The 21047-nt window shown below is 44.7% G+C and overlaps 1 protein-coding gene across 1 annotated transcript in view; it reads left to right on the top strand.

The window, feature by feature from the left end:
• RPS3 (ribosomal protein S3) overlaps positions 1 to 17797 on the top strand; it is a 46730-nt gene extending 28933 nt beyond the window's left edge. Inside the window, exons 2-8 of the mRNA XM_084893440.1 lie at positions 11842 to 12035; positions 13281 to 13411; positions 13675 to 13768; positions 14181 to 14275; positions 16408 to 16595; positions 17070 to 17266; positions 17730 to 17797. Of these exons, the coding sequence (XP_084749566.1) occupies positions 12006 to 12035; positions 13281 to 13411; positions 13675 to 13768; positions 14181 to 14275; positions 16408 to 16595; positions 17070 to 17263 (732 nt within the window). The 5' untranslated portion in view covers positions 11842 to 12005 and the 3' untranslated portion in view covers positions 17264 to 17266; positions 17730 to 17797. The remainder of the gene's footprint in view (positions 1 to 11841; positions 12036 to 13280; positions 13412 to 13674; positions 13769 to 14180; positions 14276 to 16407; positions 16596 to 17069; positions 17267 to 17729) is intronic.
• Positions 17798 to 21047: the final 3250 nt, after the last annotated feature.

The following is a 21047-nucleotide window of genomic DNA, read 5'->3' as shown; positions in this document are numbered from 1 at the left end:
AACTTTGAGCACCGGGCCTCTAGTGGGTAAATTAAAAAAATGATTAAAATGAACTCCACCTGTTGTGGGGTTTTTTCTTTCATAAGTGGCTACTGGAACACAAACTTATGTATGTGGCTCATGTTTTATATTTCTGTTAGCTTGGACCCATAATCTTCCTACGGGTACCTGCCTCCCTTCCCCGCAGGGTGAAGCTGCAGCCCACGGTGAAGGCTGGTGAGACAGATGGGCTCTCTGCCTGCTTTTTCCTGTGGATTCAGTGGACCACCTGACCATGGCTGCGTTTCCCATGATCAGTCTGGGCCCGCTGTGCTCTGCCGCCCTCTAGCGGCCTCTTTTCCAAGCTGCCCTGCTCTTCAGAGACATCCCATCTTCCTGATGAGAAGGGACTGGAGTTGGTATCCTGAAACACTTCGAGGACCCCCAACCATTTATCCCACTCACTGTCTTGCCTTGATGTTAGTTCATTCAAATTCTCTTTGCAGAAAGAATTTAAGAAATTTCCTGGTACCTAGTTACCGTCGTCTCACCAGGTCTCAATACAATTATGATGGAGGCATCTTACAGTTGTCTTCACTTCTCCAGCAGTGGCATCTTGTTGGTGGAACATTATCAGTAACATCCGGAAAACAATATCGTCTAACCCTTTACATTCATGGATGTTAATAAGTAATTATACATAAGAGGCCAGACTTTCGGTCTTAGAAGACAGTTTCCTTCTGTTGGTAAAACGAGTTGAGTATGGTACATGGGTTAAACTGTGTTGTGGTTCAGACCCCCTATTGATGAGTAAACACGGGGTAATGGAAAGAAATTAAATCTCAACGGGTCACTGACCAGGGAAAACACCCAGCTGGTTCAGGATCTTCCTGGAAAACCAGCCAGCTAAACCAAACCCGCGTTACCTCAGCCAACCAGGGCAAGGAGGGTGGACAGGGTTGAGGTCATGGATCCGCGCCATGGGGTTCTCGGGATCATCCAGAAGGCCTGAAGACACTCCCCGGCTTGTGCGGAATGGGAATATATAAGCTCAAGGAGAAAATGAAACGATGAGAAATGTGCAACTGTTCAAGAAAAAACCTTGTTTTTGTATTTTTTTAAATGGATAATTGTGGGTATCAAGTCACTGTGGCATTTATATTCTTACGGAGAAGACATTTATCAGAGTGACTAACTGCTTTATTCCACAGTGTTGACATTGCGATAATGCTGGAAAATGGAGTCTTTGCAAGTTTATTTACACATGGTGAAAAGTACCTACCGATGTTAACGTTCTATAGAATTCAGACTGCACAAAGGGGAGCCACACCCTTCGGTTCTTGTAAGGAGAATGTGAGCACAAAACGTTGAAGACCAGGCCCTGGGCGGTATACCCGAGAGTGGAATGGCTGGGTTTGGGAAAACACACACAATCAACATTCCTCAAGGACAGCAAACCTTCCCGAGCCTCTCTGCTAATTTACATTTTCCCCAGCAGTGGGGCTGTGTTTCATTGCTCTGAATCCCCCCCCAGAGCTCAGTGACGGTGGGGACCTACACCATCCATGAGGCAGACATCCCTGCTGTCTCTCTGCAGAAGCACAAGGCTATACGCAGAGGTTACTTGGAGCCTGTCGGATCCAGGGCAAGTCTGGCCAGTCTCTCCCAGTCCGGATTGGCCAGACCCCAGCAGCAAGCTAACTGGTGGGGGCATCTGCCCCCTGGTGGTCCGTGCACATCATAGCAACTGGTTGAACTGTTGAATGGAGAACTAGTTAGATGGTTCTAATGGCTTCTCTCTACAAAAGCCCAAAGCACTCATCTCTGAGAAAGAGCCCTCCCTGCTCAGTACCCCAGGCCTGGACCCTGCCCGTTGGGCAGTGGTGGCTGCATGCCAGCCCTGGCTCTTACCCATTCCCTTTGTCTCCAAGCTAACCAGCTGCCTGTTCACATGGCCTTGCTCTGGGCAGGAAGCTGGAGTTGGTAGCACTGGCTTGTTACTATCTTATTCCGGAGGCCCCCCCAGTAGAATGACAGTAAATCCAGTCCTTCCTGTGTGGGTTTCCCTGGTCCAGTCCTGGGAAGCCGGCCTCCCTCCTCCTGCCTCGTGTTTCTATGGAGGACGCCCCCCTCCCCAGCATGTCTGTCCCACATTCTCAGCGTCTGGAATGGAGTCACCAAAGATGCCCACATGGCTAGCTGACCCATTGAAGGAGCAGGGAGTGCTGGCTGGGGAGAGCCGCAGTCCCACCCCTTTCTGGGAAAGAGGAGGACCAAGGCCCTGTAGTTGCCACCAGAGGGTGAAGCAGCCCCCTTTGGGGAGAGCCAGTTTAGGAAAGGAGGAATTTCCGCGTTCTAAAATTAAACTCGACAAACTTACTGTCTGGGTACTGCACCGGGTTACCTCCCTCCCTCCAGATGGGCTCCGCGGCAGACACCCCAGGGACGATCCAGCTGGCGTTTCTCACCTGCACCCTCCCACACAGACTCAGCTCTCCTTGCCCAATCCTCACTAGCCCTGGGCCAGGCCTTGTTCCAGTTCTGGGCCCCGCCTCTTCCAATCAGACCCCGATCCCACACTCCTGGGGGATGCCTGATGGTTTGGGACTTCCGAGGCCTTTTTCTCTCCCTTGGCACATCTTTCTGCTTCAGCAGCCAGATCTCTGGCACAATTATTCCCACATCATTCCTTTAAGGAAGCTTTCTCTGCCCAATACATCTTATAGTAGTACTAGAGGCCCAGTGCACGGACCCCCAATGGGGTTCCTCGGCCTGGCCTGCGGGGATTCGGCTGAAACCGGCTCTCTGACATCCTGAGGGGTCCCGGATTGCGAGAGGGCACAGGTCAGGCCAAGGGAACCACAGGAGGGATCCAAGGCAAGTCCGGCCAGTCTCACCCAGTCCGGATTGGCCAGACCCCAGCAGCAAGCTAACTGGTGGGAGCATCTGCCCTCTGGTGGTCAGTGCACATCATAGCAACTGGTTGAACTGTTGAATGGTTAGACACTTAGCATATTAGGCTTATTATATAAGATGGTTCTTTTGCTTGTAGTCAAATTGTGCTGTGTGTGTGTGTGTGTGTGTGTGTCCATCTGTAAAGAGCAGAGGTAAGAGCCCAGGTATTAGTGTTGGGTAGTTCTTGGTGAGGTGACTCACCCTAACCAAAAACACTGAAGATTAATATAAACCTAAATTCCAGGATGTTTATTTGCACTAAAGAGCAATGATTATCTGACCCATTTTACTAATACTTTCCCTGAGCTGGGTGCTTTAAAGATAACATTTATTGATTTTTTACAGAAAGGAAAGGAGAAGAATAGAGAGTTAGAAACATCGACCAGCTGCCGCCTGCACACCCCCCACTGGGGATGTGCCCGAAACCAAAATACATGCCTTTGATGGGAATTGAACATGGGAGCTTTCAGTCCGCAGGCCGACGCTCTATCCACTGAGCCAAACCGGTTTCGGCTAAAGATAACATTTAATCAAACATAGAAATCCTATGAAGTTGTCAACATAAGAAATGTCCAACCCTGTAGAGAATTTTTATAAGACTTTATTTAAGTCAAAATTGATAATTGCCAGGGAGCAGGATCTAAAATGCTCCATGTCGAAATCGGTTTGGCTCAGTGAGTAGAGAGTCAGCCTGCAGACTGAAAGGTCCCAGGTTCGATTCCGGTTAAGGTCATGTACCTTGGTTGCCGGCATATCCCCAGTAGGGGGTGTGCAGGAGGTAGATGTTTCTCTCTCATCGATGTTTCTAACTTTCTATCTCTCTCCCTTCTCTGTAAAAAATCAATAAAATATATTTTAAAAAATAATAAATAAATAAAATGCTCCAGAAGATAAGTTTGCAGCTCCTTTTATGCGTTTGTAATTAAGGAGGAAATTTAAGGAAGATCACATGAAGTGGGGGGGGGAAGCAAGGCAGGACTGGATAACAGGGCCGTTAACAAGTTTATGCCTTCTCTTGTAAGTGGTGCTTTCCAGGGCTATTATTTCTGACATTTCGATGGTGTGTTAGCCTTGGTGCACAAGATCAAGAACAGGGCTGGGGGGGCAATGGTAAGATATGTACACATATACTATCTTGATAAAAAAAAAAAATGAAAAAATAAAGAAAAGAAACACAGGGCTGGATTAAAACCTTTCACTGAATAAGTTATAGGCCTGGGTGTGCCGACCTACCATGCCTTGCCCAGTTAGAGATTTATGACTTATTATAACACCTCTTTTCAGTTAATAATGTCTCCACGTCCCAGATGAAGAATCTGAGGCTCAGAAGGTTAAGTGACTTGCTTGAGATCACAAAACTTGTCAGTGGCCGCACTGGGATATGAGACAGACTGAGCTGGCTCCCCATTTCCCCACTGCCCCACCCCCGGCCAAGCTGTCGGCTCCTTCGGCACCTCCTGGTGTGGCCCCAGCACCCTCTGGGGCACTCCTGTATTGTGGGGACCCCCTTTGTGTGACACTGCAGGTGCAAGTTTACTCATCCAGGGTTTCTTGCTGCCTAAGGAGAGAACTGGAAACATGTGGCCCAATATATCTACTTGCTTCTTTGTCCTTTTCAATATTTCTTATTAATGTACTTTATTTTTTAATATATTTTATATTTTTAATTTTTAATCTTATTTTTAGATTATGGAGAGTGGGCTTCTTCCTAAAATGTTCAGCCCATTCATTCTGCCTGATGAGTCCGTTGGTCTGGCAAACACTTAAGTCTCTTCTGAGCCCCAGCTCAAGGACCGGAGCTCTGTGACACCTTTTCCAAAACCCTGCCCTCCCCAGGCTCTCTTTTCCCTATCACAACATGACACTTACCACACTTATTTACTTATCTGTATTCCCACTCCTCACCCTCAGATCTGAACTCCTGGAGGTCAGGAGCTGAATCAGATTAATCTGTGTACCCAGGGCCTAGCATAGCCAGTGGGCCCAAGCAATACAGTGAATGCTGCCCTGGCCAGGTAGCAGGTAGCTCAACTGGTTAGGGTGTGGTGCTGCTACACCAAAGTGGCAGGTTCGATTCCTGATCAGGGCACATACAAGGAACCAATGAATGCATAAATGAGTGAAACAACAAACCAATGTCTCTCTCCCCCTCCCCCCTTCCTATTTTTCTCTAAATATCAATTATAAAAGACATGGCAGTTGATTGTTGTTTCTTTCTCTCTTTAAAATCAATAAAACATATCCTTGGGTGAGGATTATATATATATATATATATATATATATATATATATATATATATCTTGAATGCTAATTGAACATTTGCTATGTTCCAGATGCTTTACTATTATATGTGCTAAGCACTCTGCCTGCATTAATTCATTTACTAGTAACCTTGTTACTGGTGAGTTTTTATTCTTGTCTCCTGATATAAAAGAATTTAAACCAGGGACACTGGCAAAAGCAAAGACAGATTTGTTGAGGCTCCGCAGAGGGCAAGAACACCGAGATAGCCAAAACCAGTTTGGCTCAGTAGATAGAGCATCGGCCTTCGGACTGAAAGGTCCCAGGTTCGATTCCGGTCAAGGGCATGTACCTTGGTTGCGGGCACATCCCCAGTAAGGGGTGTGCAAGAGGCAGCTGATTGATGATTCTCTCTCATCAATGTTTCTAACTCTATCCCTCTCTCTTCCTCTCTGTAAAATAAATAAATAAATATTAAAAAGAACACTAAGATAAGTCCCAGGTTCTGCATGCCAGACGTGAGTCTTAGGTGTTTTATTGCTTGGGAACACTGAGGTTGCTGGGGTTAACCAATCAAGGTGTAGGTTAACAGACTCTTTGCTTTTTTGGAATACTGATGTCTAGGTGTACATCAGTGAAGTGAAGCTTTCTGGGATTGTGCAGCACTTATTATGGGATACAGGAAGGGACTTTCCCAGGTATTAAGTTTGTCTCTATGGTTTGTGGCTTTAGATCTGGAAAACAAACTTGTCAGGTTAGTTCCTGGACCATTGTTTTTGTGGGTTTTTTTTGTTGTTGTTTTTGTTTTTGTTGTTCGGATGAGCAAATAGAATTTTTTTTTTTTTATATGCAGTCTGGTAATTTTATTTTCAAAACAGAGAAATCAGATTTTTGCAGTAAAAACTCACACAAATATTTCTATTATTATGTACTATACAGCAATCATTTTTTATCTACTTGTCTGCCGGCCGACGCTCTAGCCACTGAGCCAAACCAGTTAGGGCTCGAAAGCACCTTTGACTGGTCCCAAAGGCCAGGTTTTAAGTCCATACATCAGTCCATTGTGTTGCCACCCAGGCTGTTTGTTCAGAAAAACCCGAACAAGGTTAAATGGTTGCTCTCACCGAGTTCACCTCTACTCGCCACTGGACCACGTGGGCCTCAGTTTACAAAGGAGGAAGGGCCTGTGTATGTGGAAGAGGAGGCTGTGGCGGTCTCACTGGCCTGGCTCCAGGGCTCCAGAAAGAATTCTGAGTCCACACACTAGTCCTCCTTCACCCAGGGCTAGGGGCGGACCCAGGAACTCAGCTTTGCAATTCCCAGGGTTCCAGGCAAACAGGGAACAAGACTGGTCCCACGCCTCTTAGACTTCCTTTTGTTCAATAATATGCCTTTAAACTAGGGGTGTCGAACTCAATCAGAGAAGGGGCCAAAATCTAAAATCCAGCCTAAATCGCGGGCCGAATGGTTTACTGAACAGTCATAAACTGACAATGTCATAAACTGACAGCGGAGTGCAGTGATGACAGCGCGGTGCGGGCCACATTGCAAGGCCTGGCGGGCTGGATTTGGCCCGCGGGCCTTGTGTTTGACACATGTGCTTTAAACAGTAACTCAGTGCCCTCTGTCTGCCAAATCTCATGGAAACAAAGAGAGGTAAAGCACCTTTGACTTCTGGGTGGGAAATGACAGCAGCACTGCCCAACAAAAAGATAAGCTACGTATGAAATTCTCAATTTTCCGGTTGCCACATGGGGGGGGGAAAATATATATATATATATATATATATATATATATATATATATATATATATATATATATATATCTCCCTAGCCATTTTTGCTCAGTGAATAGAACATCAGCCTGTAGACTGAAGGGTCCCGGGTTCAGTTCTGGTCAAGGGCATCTACCGTGGTTGCAGGCTCCTCCCTAGCCTTAGTCTGGGCTTATGCAGCAGGCAACCAATCTCACATTGATGTTTCTCTGTCTTTCTCTCTCTCTTCCACTTTCTATAAAAATCAATGGGAAAATATCCCATTTGTGAGGATTAACAAAAGGAAAAAAATTCAAAGAAAAAGAATCAGGTGAACATAATACTATATTTTATTTAACTCATTTTATATCTAAAATGCTATTGTTTTAACATGTAATCAATACAAAAATTATTAAGATATTCCTTTTTTTCACTTTGAAATCTGGTTTGTTTACACATAGAACAATTTTCCCCTTAGACTAGCCACCTTTCAGGTATCAGTAGCCCTGTGAAACCAGTGGCTACATTATCAGATGGAGATTCATAGTCTGGTTAAGAAAATAAACTTTTCTTTATCCTGAGCTTTCAAAAGAAAGGATTAAGGGATTTGGTGTTAGAGGCTGAGCCAATTCACAGTGTTTCACAAGTGGTCACATGATCAGAAATGAGGTCCTTGCTTTTTTTTTTTTAACTCATTTTCAGTTTTACAAAGAATGTATGAATTTTTTTTATTATATATAAAAAAAAAAAGTTGAGCCCTGACCAGTTTAGCTCAGTGGATAGATCAATGGACTGAGGGTCCCAGGTTCACTTCAGTCAAGGGCAAGTATCTTAGTTGCAGGCTGATCCCCAGTAGGGGGCGTGCAGGAGGCAGCTGATTGGTGTTTCTCCCTCATGGGAGTTTCTAACTCTATCTCTTTCCCTTCCTCTCTGATAAAAATCAATAATAATGTATTTTTCTTTAAGTTGAGCAATAAAACAGATTACCCCTTAATCTTCCTCCAAACTACGCCATTCCCAGAAGTAAGTTTGGTTAGCTCTCAGTTGGCTATTTATCCTTATATGCATTTACATGCATATGTTTTTTTGGGTTTTTTTTTGTGTTTTTTTTTTTAATGGATAAAGCCATGTTTTATTTTTTTTTAAATATATTTCATTGATTTTGTACAGAGAGGAAGGGAGAGAGATACAGAGTTAGAAACATCAATGAGAGAGAGTCATCAATCAGCTGCCTCTTGCACACCCCCTACTGGGGATGTGCCCACAACCAAAGTACATGCCCTTGACCAGAATCGAACCCGGGACCCTTCAGTCCCCAAGCCGAAGCTCTATCCATTGAGCCAAACCGGTTCCGGCTACATGCATATGTTTTATTTTCTTTATTTTCTTGTACATCAATATTATACAGTTTATATTGTTCTGAAACTAGGTTTTGTCACATAGTGATATTTCTTTATTTCTTTTTTAAAATATATTTTTTTATTGATTTCAGAGAGAAAGGGTGAAGGAGAGAGATTGAAACATCAGTGATGAGAGAGAATCATTGATTGGCTGCCTCTTGCATGCCCCCGCGGGCCCTCCCCCCCCCCCCACACACACACACACACACTGGGGAATCAAGCCTGCAACTCAAGCATGTACCCTAACCGTGAATTAAACCGTGACCTCCTCGTTCATAGGTTGATGGTCAACCACTGAGCCACGCCGGTCAGGCCATAATGATCTTTCTTTCTTTCTTTCTTTCTTTCTTTCTTTCTTTCTTTCTTTCTTTCTTTTCTTTTCTTTTCTTTTAAAAAATAATTGAGACAAAAGCTTGAAAGTCTTTTTTAAAAGTATATATATATTTTTATTGATTTCAAAGAAGAAGGGAGAGGGAGACAGAAACATCAATGATGAGAGAGAATCATTGATTGGCTGCCTCCTGCATGCCTCCTACTGGGGATGGAGTCTGCAACCCAGGCATGTGCCTTTGACTGGAATCAAACCCAGGACCCTTCAGTCCACAGGCCGATGCTCTATCCACTGAGCCAAGCCAGCTAGGGCCATCATGATATTTCTTGATGCTCTTTTCATATGTGTACATACAGTCACATCATTCTTTTATAATCACTACATAATATTCCATAACCACTTCTCTGCTGAGGGGCTGTGGAGCTGTTCTTCACTTATTTTTTCACTATTCCTAACAGTGCTATAACATGCATTCTTGCATTCAACTCTACATGTATTTGTGCAGGTGTTTTTCTGGAGTAGATAAAAACAAATGCATTTGCTGGGCCAAAGGGAATCTATCCTATTTCTCTGAAAATAAGACAGTGTCTTATATTAATTTTTGCTCCCAAAGATGCGCTAGGTCTTATTTTCAGGGGATATATATTTTTCCATGAAGAAGAATACGATACACATTTATTGTTAAATGAAAATAAAGGAAATATATTACCTGTATATGGTACGGTAGTACAGTAGTTGTCACAAACCAGACAAACTGTGAATCCTACAGTATCAAGAATTTACTCATTTATTCAATGACAATCATGTCATCATCTTCTGGAACATCATCATAACAACCCAATTCCTGAATTTCCTGGTGAATTTCTTGTGACTCCATTTCTTTCAGAATCAGTGGACCAAATCTCTCATGTTTAGCCTAGGGGGGCCTTATTTTCAGGGGATGCCTTATATTTCACTCAGAATGAAACCTGTAAGTAGGTCTTATTTTCGGAGGATGTCTTATTTTCAGGGAAACACTGTATATCTTAAGGTATGGTTACCATCAAGCTGCCCTCAAAAAAAAAAAAAAAAAAAAAAAAATCCCAGTTTGCATTCACCTACAATGTGAGGATGCTTGTTTACTCACCCCCTAGGTCTTATTTATATTGTAAGTAGGGATATTGGAAGTATGAGTCCTAAAACAGTAATACAAAAGCAGTAGAAAGAAATTTTTAAAATTTTGTTCTACAACTAAGGGCAGCGAGGAGAGTCACAACCCTGCACATATTTAACATGCGGGATGGGGAAGGAAAGGGCCACGAAAGGAGGGTGTCACCTGAAAGGGAGAACTTGATTGCTGAAACAAGGTCTCAAAGGAACAGAACTAAACTTGAACTAAAACACACAGGGGAGGCCTACCTTGGGGAGGAAGAGGGTCTCTTTCTTGAGCAGGGACGGGGAAAGAGGAGGCTGGCCAAGGAAACAGACAGCTACAGGATAGGTGAGAGGCAGTTCTTGACTGTACAATCTATTTTGGGGGCAATAAGTTAGGAGGGAGGTTGGCTGCCGAGGATGAGGAGGAGGTTCTGATTCGACAAAGATTATAGTAAGCACTGTGGGGAGACAAGGGGCATATCTGAATGAGGAAGTACGCTGACTACAGGATTCTCTCCCACATCCTAAGTGAGGGCATAGCAAAGTCAGGTCGTCAGAGTCATCAGGGTTGAGATGTTAGCAGCCTGGTACCAGTGAATTAACAGACCATGGCACTTGATGAAGAAGAAAGTAAAGAGCAGAGGAAGATGACAGGTGAAGGAAAAAACCTGTCTCTGGATTCCTCATCTCAGTGAGGAGTCACCAAGCATCCACCACTGGAGTCAGAAACCTGGGCATCAATTTTGATATAGCAAAAATGTTCATTGCAACACTTAAGTAATTCATATATGATTTTAAAGAGTAACTGAAAATAGTTTAGAATCTCCTGATTTTAAATTCAGGCAAACTATCCAAAGTTAGCGTAAAATTGTTGAAATGGTTAGGGGTGAAGTGTACTGATGTCTGCAACTTACTTGGAAATGTATCAAAAGGTGCATTGGTGGGTGAATAGAGAGGTGAATAGATATGTGATAAATCAAATATAGCAAAAATGTTCATTGCAACACTTAAGTAATTCATATATGATTGTGCACTGCAAAATTCTTGCAACTTTTCTGTGCAGCTGGAAATTTTCATAGCAAAATAGAGAGAAAAATATTTTTTTTATTGAAAAATAATTGTGAACTCATGAGCCACCTTTTTAGTACTTCTTGTTACAAGTTGTAACAGACTTTAAGAAAGTGAGGCCTATCCCTAACCGGTTTGCTCAGTGGATAGAGCATTGGCCTGCAGACTAAAGGGTCCCAGGTTTGATTCCATTAAGGGCATGTACCTTGGTTGCAGGCACATCCCCAGTAGGGGTTGTGCAAGAGGCAGCTGATTGATGATTCTCTCTCATCGATGTTTCTAATTCTATCCCTCTCTCTTCCTCTCTGTAAAAAAAATCAATAAAATATATATATAAAAAAAACACACGTAGGCTATAAAAAATAAAAAGAAAGAAAGAAAGAAAGAAAGAAAGAAAGAAAGAAAGAAAGTGAGGCCTACCCCTATACCAATTTGCTCAGTGGATAGAGCATTGGCCTGCAGACTAAAGAGTCCCAGGTTCAATTCCAGTAAATGGCATGTACCTTGGTTGCGGGCATATCCCCAGAGGGGGTATGCAGGAGGCAGCTGATTGTTGTTTCTCTCCAATCAATGTTTCTAACTCTCTGTCCCTTTCCCTTCCTCTCTGTAAAAAAAATCAATAAAATATATATATTTTTTTAAAATTGAGGCCTAGGGGTAAATTAGTTAATAATGTACAGGACATACAACAGCCCTAAGAATACTTAATAAATGTTAGCTATCATCTGGAACGGAGGAAATGAATACAGTCTGAAAAGAGCTGGGGTCCTAAATGAATTTCACCAAAGACTTTCAGTCTATTTTCATTCCAGTGTAGAGTGTAGGGGCCAGGATTTTGCGCTTGTTGAACTCTGTTGCTTTGAGTTATAATTGTAATTTTCATCTCTGAGCCTCAGGTTGTTTATTTTTAAATTACAATAAGCTCCCCTGCAATTCCCAAGTTCTGATTCATCTGCGCCCTTTCCTGTTTCCTTCTGTAGCTGTCTCCATTCTTCTGGACGCCTTCCTTAACATAAAAACTACATTTCCCAGGAGCGCCCACGGGCGTCAACGTCGCGCAGCACTTCGTCGTAGTTCCGCGCTCTTTATACCCACTTCCGCCGGTGAGCTACTTCCTTTCTCTGCGGCGACGCACGGCGGCAAGATGGCGGTGCAAATTTCCAAGAAGAGGAAGGTGAGATTCTGGGCTTTGGGCCCTGGGGATTGCAGCGCCGTGGGGGTCAGGGTGTTTTCGAGGTGCCGTGGTGGGACCCGCAGCTCGTGCCCTGCCCCGGGAAGCGGCTTGGGCCCCGAGACATCCCCGCGGGCCGCGGATGGCCGTGGATTGAGTGCGCGGCCCGAGCCAGGCGAGCGTAGTGTGGCGGAGAAAGGGGGACGATTTCTGCCGGTTCCGGGCGGAGAGGAGAGATGAGCACTGGGCTGCTCTCCTCTCCCGGGAAAGGCGCTTGTGAGCCTTTTCTTGGTCCACAAATGAAGCTTAGCGAACGTGTGGAATTTTGTGAGAGTGGGAGCCGAGCCCGTCGCTTCAGATCTTCACACCGTGGCTTTGGGAAGGGGTGTCTTGCCTTCTTACTAGTCGTGTCTGGGTGCAGCTTTCTGACCCTAAAAGCTTCAGCTGGACGGGCTGCTGGCAGTTTGCAGTGTTTCCCAAAGTGTGGTACGCGTACCCCCGGGGGTACGGGAAGAGTTTGGTGGGGGTACGCGTTGCACCGGAGTTTGGTGGGGACATGCACTGCACCGTGCTGAGCTGCGCCTAATTCTACGTTCTCATGAGTACGAGGAGTACTCAGCGTTACGAAAATTATAGAAGGGGTACACTTATGTCAAAAGTTTGGGAAATACTGCAAGGAAAAGCAGTGGGCTAAGGGAGGGAGGGAACTTCGGAGGAACTATGTATGTATATATATATCCACCTTAAAACGAAATCCACACGCTATTTTGAATTGCAAACGTGGCTGGGATGCCTCTGACGGTCCAAGCTGTCCCTGCAGTGCCCTGGGCGGCTCAATCCCTCACTTGCGTGGGGTCCCAGCTGTGCTGAATGAATGAGTTGTAAACGTGCCATTTAGAGCAGTTTTTTGTTGGGCTTGTGTCCGTGTAAAGGACGGTCTTGAAAACCCTTCAATGAAGAGACGATGACGAGTCTGACTGGAGGTGTTGTTGTCCAGGGGCCCCTACTCCGGGCCGCGTTCTGCGGCGCAGTGTTACGGGCCCTGGGTCAAAGGCACCACCGGGAGATGACCAAGAGGCATTTGTCTGAGAAGGGTTGCTGCATCCCTGTTGGGACAAGGCTGGTACGATTGATGAGGGGTCATTGGTTGGACAGGTTGAGTTTGGGCGAGGGTTGCATGGGCTGAAAGACCAGGCGGGGAAAAGTGAACCCGTGTCCTAACTTTGAATTTTACTTTTTGAATTTTAGTTTGTTGCTGATGGCATCTTCAAAGCTGAACTGAACGAGTTTCTCACCCGGGAGCTGGCTGAAGATGGCTACTCCGGGGTTGAGGTCCGAGTTACACCAAACAGGACAGAAATTATTATTCTGGCCACCAGGTAAAAACTCATTTATGTTGCATAGATTAAGAAGGTTTGGTCTGGAAGTTTAAGGGGATTAACCAGTAAGTTTGGCCTTAGGGGATGCAATCATTGGTTTTTGTGAACTGCGATTTTAAATCTAACTAGTTCCTGTCACCCACACTTTATACTTGCTTATGTCTTGATGAATGAGGTTTTACTACTACAATAGATTGCAAGATTTGAGGTTGCATGTGGAATTTTATGAGAGCCATGAATTGTCGCTTTTTGCCTTTCCCCAGGACACAGAATGTTCTTGGTGAGAAGGGCCGGCGCATCCGGGAATTGACTGCTGTGGTTCAGAAGAGGTTCGGCTTCCCTGAGGGCAGTGTAGAGGTGAGTGATCTGGCTTATTCCGTGGTTACTGTGGATCTGGAAATGGCTCTTAGGGGGGTGGTACTTCCAAAAACCCTTATCTCACTGAAGACTTGGTTTATTATCACTGAATATTACAAATGGGTTGGTATTTTGTTGAAGTTCTCATAGTAAGTAGTAAGCTTAATTTTGCAGGCCTGTTCTGCTCAATTCTGGTGGTTAAGGAATTTACATCCACCTTGATTGGTAATGATGCATATGATGGGTTGGGTGCCCCATCGGTCTCCTTGGTATGGCTGTAGGAAGAGCTAGGGATGAGAGGACAATGAGGAATGGTTTAGTTCCTGTCACTGAGCGTGTGCTAGGTGTGGGGAGTGGAAGTACTTTGGTACTAAGGGATGCTGTAGTGATATATATTGTTTGTTTCTTAAAGCTTTATGCTGAAAAGGTGGCCACAAGAGGTCTGTGTGCCATTGCCCAGGCGGAGTCTCTGCGTTACAAACTCCTAGGGGGCCTTGCTGTGCGGAGGTGAGTATCCCTTTCATGGATCAGAATATGGTTTGTTTGCCATTTTGTTAATTCAGCAAATGAATTCTCTACATGGCAGGATATTTCCAATCCATGCCCTTGTTTTGTGTTTTTTGTTTTTTATATATATTTTTTTTTTGATCTGCATGCCTCCTGCTGGGGATCAAGCCTGAAACCCAGACGTGGGCCCTTGACCAGAATAACTTGGAGTCCGAAGGCTGTCTGAGCCAAACCATCTAGGGCCCAATGTCCTTGTTGGACCGGCAGTATAGCAGGGAAGACTAATAAAGAAGCAAGTCTTTTTGTTTGTTTTTTAAATATATTTTTTAATTGATTTTAGAGAGGGAGAGAGAGATAGAAACATCAATGACGAGAGAGAATAATTGATTGGCATGCACACCACCCACTAGGCATCAGTCCAAAATCTAGGCAGTATGCCCTGACCAGGAATCGAATCGGGACCTCTGGTTCATGGGTTGATGTTCAACCACCAAGCCATGCTGGCTGGGCAATAAGATTTTTAAAGGAGTGATGAGTGTTATACGGAGAACTGTTCTGAATGCCTGGAGAGTAAAACAAAAATAGAACTTGGAGGGAAGGTTAGGCTTCCTGTTGAAGTCATTCGGTTCCAGCATGAGTTACTTCTTCTGGGGTCCAGGAGATAAGACTGCAGGTGGAAGAGAGCTTACAACATAGTCATTGGCCTTTGAGAGCTGTACATGGACAGTACTGTGAGGAGTGATGGACTGTAAAGGACATGAGGTGGCTGGGCTGGCCCTGCAGCCGAGCCCCAGGAGGTTTTCCAGCAGAGGAAGGACACAGGGTCTGCGCTGCCTGAGGTTGATGTTGGGATGGGTAGGAAAGGCTATAGGCAAGGACATGTAGAAGACCTCCCACTTGGTTTGAATGCCAGATCTACCACGTAAAAAGGGATTCTCAAAAGTTGGTCCCTGGGCCAGCATCCCTACCATCATCTGAGTACTCCTTTGAAAGAGTTCTCAGTCTCCACCTAGACCCACTGGCTTGGAGAGTGGAAGTGTAGCCCGGCTACACTGTCTTAACAAGCCTTCCAGGTGACTTTTGCATGCATTGAAGTTTGACTGGGAAGTGCTGAGACCAGAGCAACTTATTGAACTTCTCAGACCCTTGGGTCTTCTGTCTAAATGGGTATCATTGTACCACCACCTTTTTTTGTGAAGATTAAATAAGATCATATGAAAGGGTCTGGGCCATGGTGGTTGGTCTTGCTCTTTACTAGCTCCAATTATCTTCCCGGATGTAAACTAATAAGGTGGTGGGAGGGGGGCATGCATGGCATTTTTTAATACCATGCGCTGTCAATTATATAGACTTACATATGCTTTTCCAGTGTGCTAATAGTCAAGGCAGCTAGGATGCTAAACTGAAATCAGTTCTGAATTCTGGAGGTTGAGGAATGTTTCAGTAAACCATAGGGGGTTCACTTAGTGATTGGGTACTTCTGGATTCTTACTGATTGCTTGCCTGAGTTGGCAGAGATGGACTGGACTGGACTGGAAAGGTTTGCTTCAGAATGATGGGGGTGGTGGGTGTCAACTTGATAATCATGAGATTGAGTGTGGGCCTCATTTATTTTTTTAATCTTGTGGGTCTCAACTTTGGTTGTACATTAGGATCACCTGGGGTTTCTTTTATTTATTTTTAAACTAGAGGCCTGGTGCACGAAATTTGTGCATGGGCAGGGTCCCTAGGCTTGGCTCGCCATCAGGGCCAATCAGGTTCCCCACCGCCTCCTTCCCTCGCTTCCTCAGCACCCAGGCATGTTCCATGCTGCCTCTTGGTGGTCAGCACACATCATAGGAGCGGTAGAACTCCCGAGGGGACACTTTGCATATTAGCCTTTTATATACATAGATACTTGTTACTGAACTTTACCACTCCCAGCTCCCCCAGATTGTCAGCTTAATTCACCTGGTATAGGGCCTAGGTGCAGGGTGGGGTGTGGGGCGGGGGTGGAGGGGTGTTCCTTTAAAGGGACATTGACAATGGGGAAGACTAGTAAGTCCTACATGTTTTTTAAACATGGGGTGGGATTGAGTGATTCTGTCTTGGGTGATAACACAAATGGATATCTGTCTCTTGTTTCCCTATAGGGCCTGCTATGGTGTGCTTCGGTTCATCATGGAGAGTGGCGCCAAAGGCTGTGAGGTGGTGGTGTCTGGGAAACTCCGAGGACAGAGGGCTAAATCCATGAAGTTTGTTGATGGTCTGATGATCCACAGTGGGGACCCTGTTAACTACTATGTTGACACTGCAGTGCGCCATGTGCTGCTCAGGCAAGGTGAGCCTTTGGTACCTCTTAGGACAAAGGGTCTTAGTGGATAGGTGTGGTTTTCCACGCACACCTCAGCATAGAGAATCCATTTTCAGAGTAGCAGAGCGTGTTAGTACTCCTTGGGCTTATTGATTAGCTGCACTGAATTGGAAGAAGTGAAGTGTTGATATCAGTCAGATCCAAGAGTTGGTTTGTCCTTGTCTCAGCCACCTGTGTACCCTTCAGTGATGACACGATGACGAGTCAGAAAGGTCACATCCTGCTCTTGGTCCTTGTCGGTGCCATGTTCTGTGGCACTGCATGGGTTCCTTTTGCAAACGTGTCCTATTCATTGGTTGATTAGAGGCATTTGTCTGAGAAGGGACCAGGACCGGGGATATTTGAGTAACTTACTGTTCTCTTCCTCTGCCCTGTCCTGTTGTGTGTGGGGGACGGTGATACCACAGGCAGGTCCTAACCATGGTCCTAACTATCCTTCAGGTGTGCTGGGCATCAAAGTGAAGATCATGCTTCCTTGGGACCCAAGTGGTAAGATAGGTCCTAAGAAGCCCCTGCCTGACCATGTGAGCATTGTGGAACCCAAAGATGAGATACTGCCCACCACCCCCATCTCGGAACAGAAGGGTGGGAAGCCAGAGCCGCCCGCCATGCCCCAGCCAGTACCCACAGCATAACAGGTATGTCTCTAGCAGCCTCTTGGGCGGAATGGGACCCTGTTCCTCTGTCTCCCTTCTACTTGTTTTGCACCCTGTGCTAAGCATTTGGTGAATAATAATTGGAGTGCACTTAATTTACATGGAAGAATGCTGGTTAAAGCCAGAGGCCTTTTAATTGTAACCCAGGATTCTTTTGGGAGGGTTTGAAGTTGGTCTCTTAAATTCCTGATTACTACAGGAATTTCCCTCTAATGCCCTTATTTACTCAACAATTTCAAGGCACTCTTGCTAGTAATTAGCTATTATCCTTCAGCAATCCCCTTAAAAAGAACACCTGGTGTTTTTTCCCCCCTAAAAGTTCTTTGTGTTTATTAGTCTTCATGCAAACCCTAAGTGGGAGTGTATAGGTACCCACTGGTAAATGAAAGAACCCGATACTCAGCTGAAATTTCTGTTCTTACTGTTGTGCTTTATTTGGTTTTAGGGTCTCCTTGGCAGCTGGATCTGGAGTCTGGATGTTCTATAAAGATCTTTAATAAAATCTTTTTAAAAGATGCATGGCCTGACAGACTGTACATCCAGTATTCAGACTGAGGATCACCTCATCAAAGCATTACTTGGTTGGTTTTTAGGGCTGCTTGGCTCACGATTCTCCTGTGCTTTCACTGAAGAAATCCTCTTGGTTTTGCCTGTACTGTGAGACAAGGGCCGGAACAGGAGGACTCAAGCAGAGCTAACCAGAGCTATATCCTGTTGGTGGAAGTGACACAGGTCTGACAGCACCTTGGTTAACTCATCTGTTAGAGTTAGGTTTAGAAGAGGGGTAATATTCATATTCATAATATTCATAATATTCATTATTCCCTAGTGCGTAGGGAAATCTACATTGCATATAGAAAATAAATATATTGGTCATTATATTTGGGGTTATACTAGGCTCTGGGTGCTGTGCTTAACATACTTTTTAATTCTCAACATCTCTAAAGTATAACTGGAATTTGTTCCAGTGATGAAGAGCCTGAAGCACAGATGTAAAGATATTTAAAATTGTCTCCTGTTTTATATTTTGAAGTGTTTTCTATTGCTATTACAAGTAATTGATGCTCTTGTTACACTTAGGTGAAACTAATGAGGGACAGGCTTGATAATTCTACAAGACGCATGTTAACTAAATTGGTTTATCACAGAGCAGGGTCTTTCCTTCCTGATGACAACTGTCCTGGGCCTGGAAGGCCAAGTCCAGTAGCCACACCATCATGGTGGTGAGGCCTGGCTCCACAAGTCACCTAGTTTGGTTGTCTTTCGGACTAGACTATAAGTTGCACGTGTATGGACAACTGCACGTTGTAGTTGTACTGCTTGGCACATGGTAAGGGCCTAATGTTTAAATTAATTACGTTAGGAGTGCACTGACATGTATTTTGGGGTCTCCCCTCACTTTTTAAAAGAACCTTGGATGTTTATATCATCTTTGTCTAGACCAGGGGTCTTCAAACTACGGCCCGCGGGCCACATGCGGCCCGCAGAGGAGTCTGATCCGGCCCGCCAGGTTTTTCGGGCAGTGAGGGCAGCCGAGGTGTTACAGTAGGAATTAGTAGTTCATATAGTCCAGCCCTCCAGCTCTCTGAGGGACCGTGATCTGGCCCCCACTTTAAAAAGTTTGAGGACCCCTGGTCTAGACTAATATTTTACTGGTTTTGCCAATATTGATGGAGTTGAGACCATATCTCAGTAGAGATGTTCCCTTTTATAAGGCTTGATCTCTTGTGGGTAGGTGTCATTTGTAGTTTTACTGGAAATGTTACTGTTTGAATTAAGCTAAACTGCTTCATTTCTGGATTTGTGTAATTCAGTTGTGAGGGGATTTGTTTTAAGAGAAATTAGATAACTAATGTGAGCATCCAAAGGTCTGGGTGTTGGCAACAGGTTCTGACAATCCTGGTCACCTAGGATATTAGCATCTAGTATTGACACAGCCAGTCACAGGTCTTTGTATATTAGATTAGGTCAGTGGTCGGCAAACTCATTAGTCAACAGAGCCAAATATCAACAGTACAACGATTGAAATTTCTTTTGAGAACCACATTTTTTAAACTTCTAACGCCACTTCTTTAAAATAGACTTGCCCAGGCCGTGGTATTTTGTGGAAAAGCCACACTCAAGGGGCCAAAGAGCCGCATGTGGCTTGTGAGCCGCAGTTTGCTGACCGCTGAGGTGAGAAGATAGCCCCTTTGGCTTTCATAGTGGAAGTGAGACCCAAACTCAAATATTTCCTCCCTCCCCTCCAAGTGTTCATGTAGGCAGCCAAAGCTGTTGTGAAATGGCCCTTGGGATCCACTAGTGGAAATATGGCTGTTGGCAATGTGGAAGCAAGTGCCAAAACCTTTCCTGGACTTTTTACCAAAAGACTGAAGAGTTAGCTTGTGATCATGAAGGACATGTGGCAGCTGATGGCAAGAGCTGAGAGCCTATTGACCAATCGGGCAAGGAAAGAACACCTGCTAAAGTTTGAGAATTTGGGAATAGGTCTAGAGGGCAGACAGAGATTAGGAACCAGCAGATAGCTTTGGAGAACCAGGGAAAGGACAAACTGGTGGGGCCAGAGGAAAACAAAGGTTTTTTTGACTTGGGGTGGGATGGATTTTACCTCCAGACAGAATCTGGGCTTGCAAAGGCTGCTGGAACCCACAGCAGATTGATAATTCAGGGGTGGAGGATAATCCTGCTCCTCCCAGCTATGATCTCACTCCCAAGGAGAGGACCAAGAAACCACCTCAACTCCTGGCTGGGAAGTTAGGCAAAGGCTATGTGCAAGTCATCCAGAGTGTGGTAGACTGAAGAATGCCCTCCGCAGAGCATTTTACAAGGTACATTTGAGAAGCTGGGCTTTGCAATTAGATCTGGGTTCAAATTAGGACACCAACACTGATTCCCTGATACTTAGGACCCTTCTGGTTTTGGTTATCTCACGGGGCTGTTGTGGCCGTTAAAGATCTAAATGCCAATACATGTCTCTTCTAGTATTTATTGTCTTAATATATTATTTCTCTTTGGAGATATTAACAGGAAAGAGCCCAGGCTTTCAAGCCAGACTCTGGATTCAAAGATTGTTTTTCTTACTATTAAATAACATATATATATTTTTTTAAGTATATTTTATTGATTTTTTACAGAGAGGAAGGGAGAGAGATAGAGAGCTAGAAACATCGATGAGAGAGAAACATCGACCAGCTGCCTCTTGCACACCCCTTACCGGGGATGTGCCCGCAACGAAGGTACATGCCCTTGACCGGAATCGAACCTGGGACCCTTCAGTCCGCAGACCGACGCTCTACCACTGAGCCAAAACGGTTTCGGCTAAATAACATATTTTTGATGTTATTTAATCTATGAAACCACCTCTGTATTTTTTATTTTTTATTTATATATATATATATATATTTTATTGATTTTTTTACAGAGAGGAAGGGAGAGAGATAGAGAGCTAGAAATGTTGATGAGAGAGAAACATTGACCAGCTGCCTCTTGCACACCCCCTACCGGGGATGTGCCCGCAACCAATGTACATGCCCTTGCCTGGAATCGAACCTGGGACCTTTCAGTCCGCAGACCGACGCTCTACCGCTGAGCCAAACCGGCTTCGGCCACTTCTGTATTTTTTACTAAAGTTACATTTATAGCTTGATAAGCAGCAGGCCCAGGTGAGAAGATAATTATGTGCCCTGAGCCTGCTGTGAATATGTCGTTAAAACTTCCCAACATCCCTGTAGTGGGCAGATTTCATTACCTCACTTCACAGCGA

Source organism: Pipistrellus hanaki, assembly GCF_964339955.1.
Source record: "Pipistrellus hanaki genome assembly, chromosome: 9".
NCBI lineage: Eukaryota > Metazoa > Chordata > Mammalia > Chiroptera > Vespertilionidae > Pipistrellus > Pipistrellus hanaki.
This window is presented reverse-complemented; position numbering and strand designations above follow the sequence as displayed.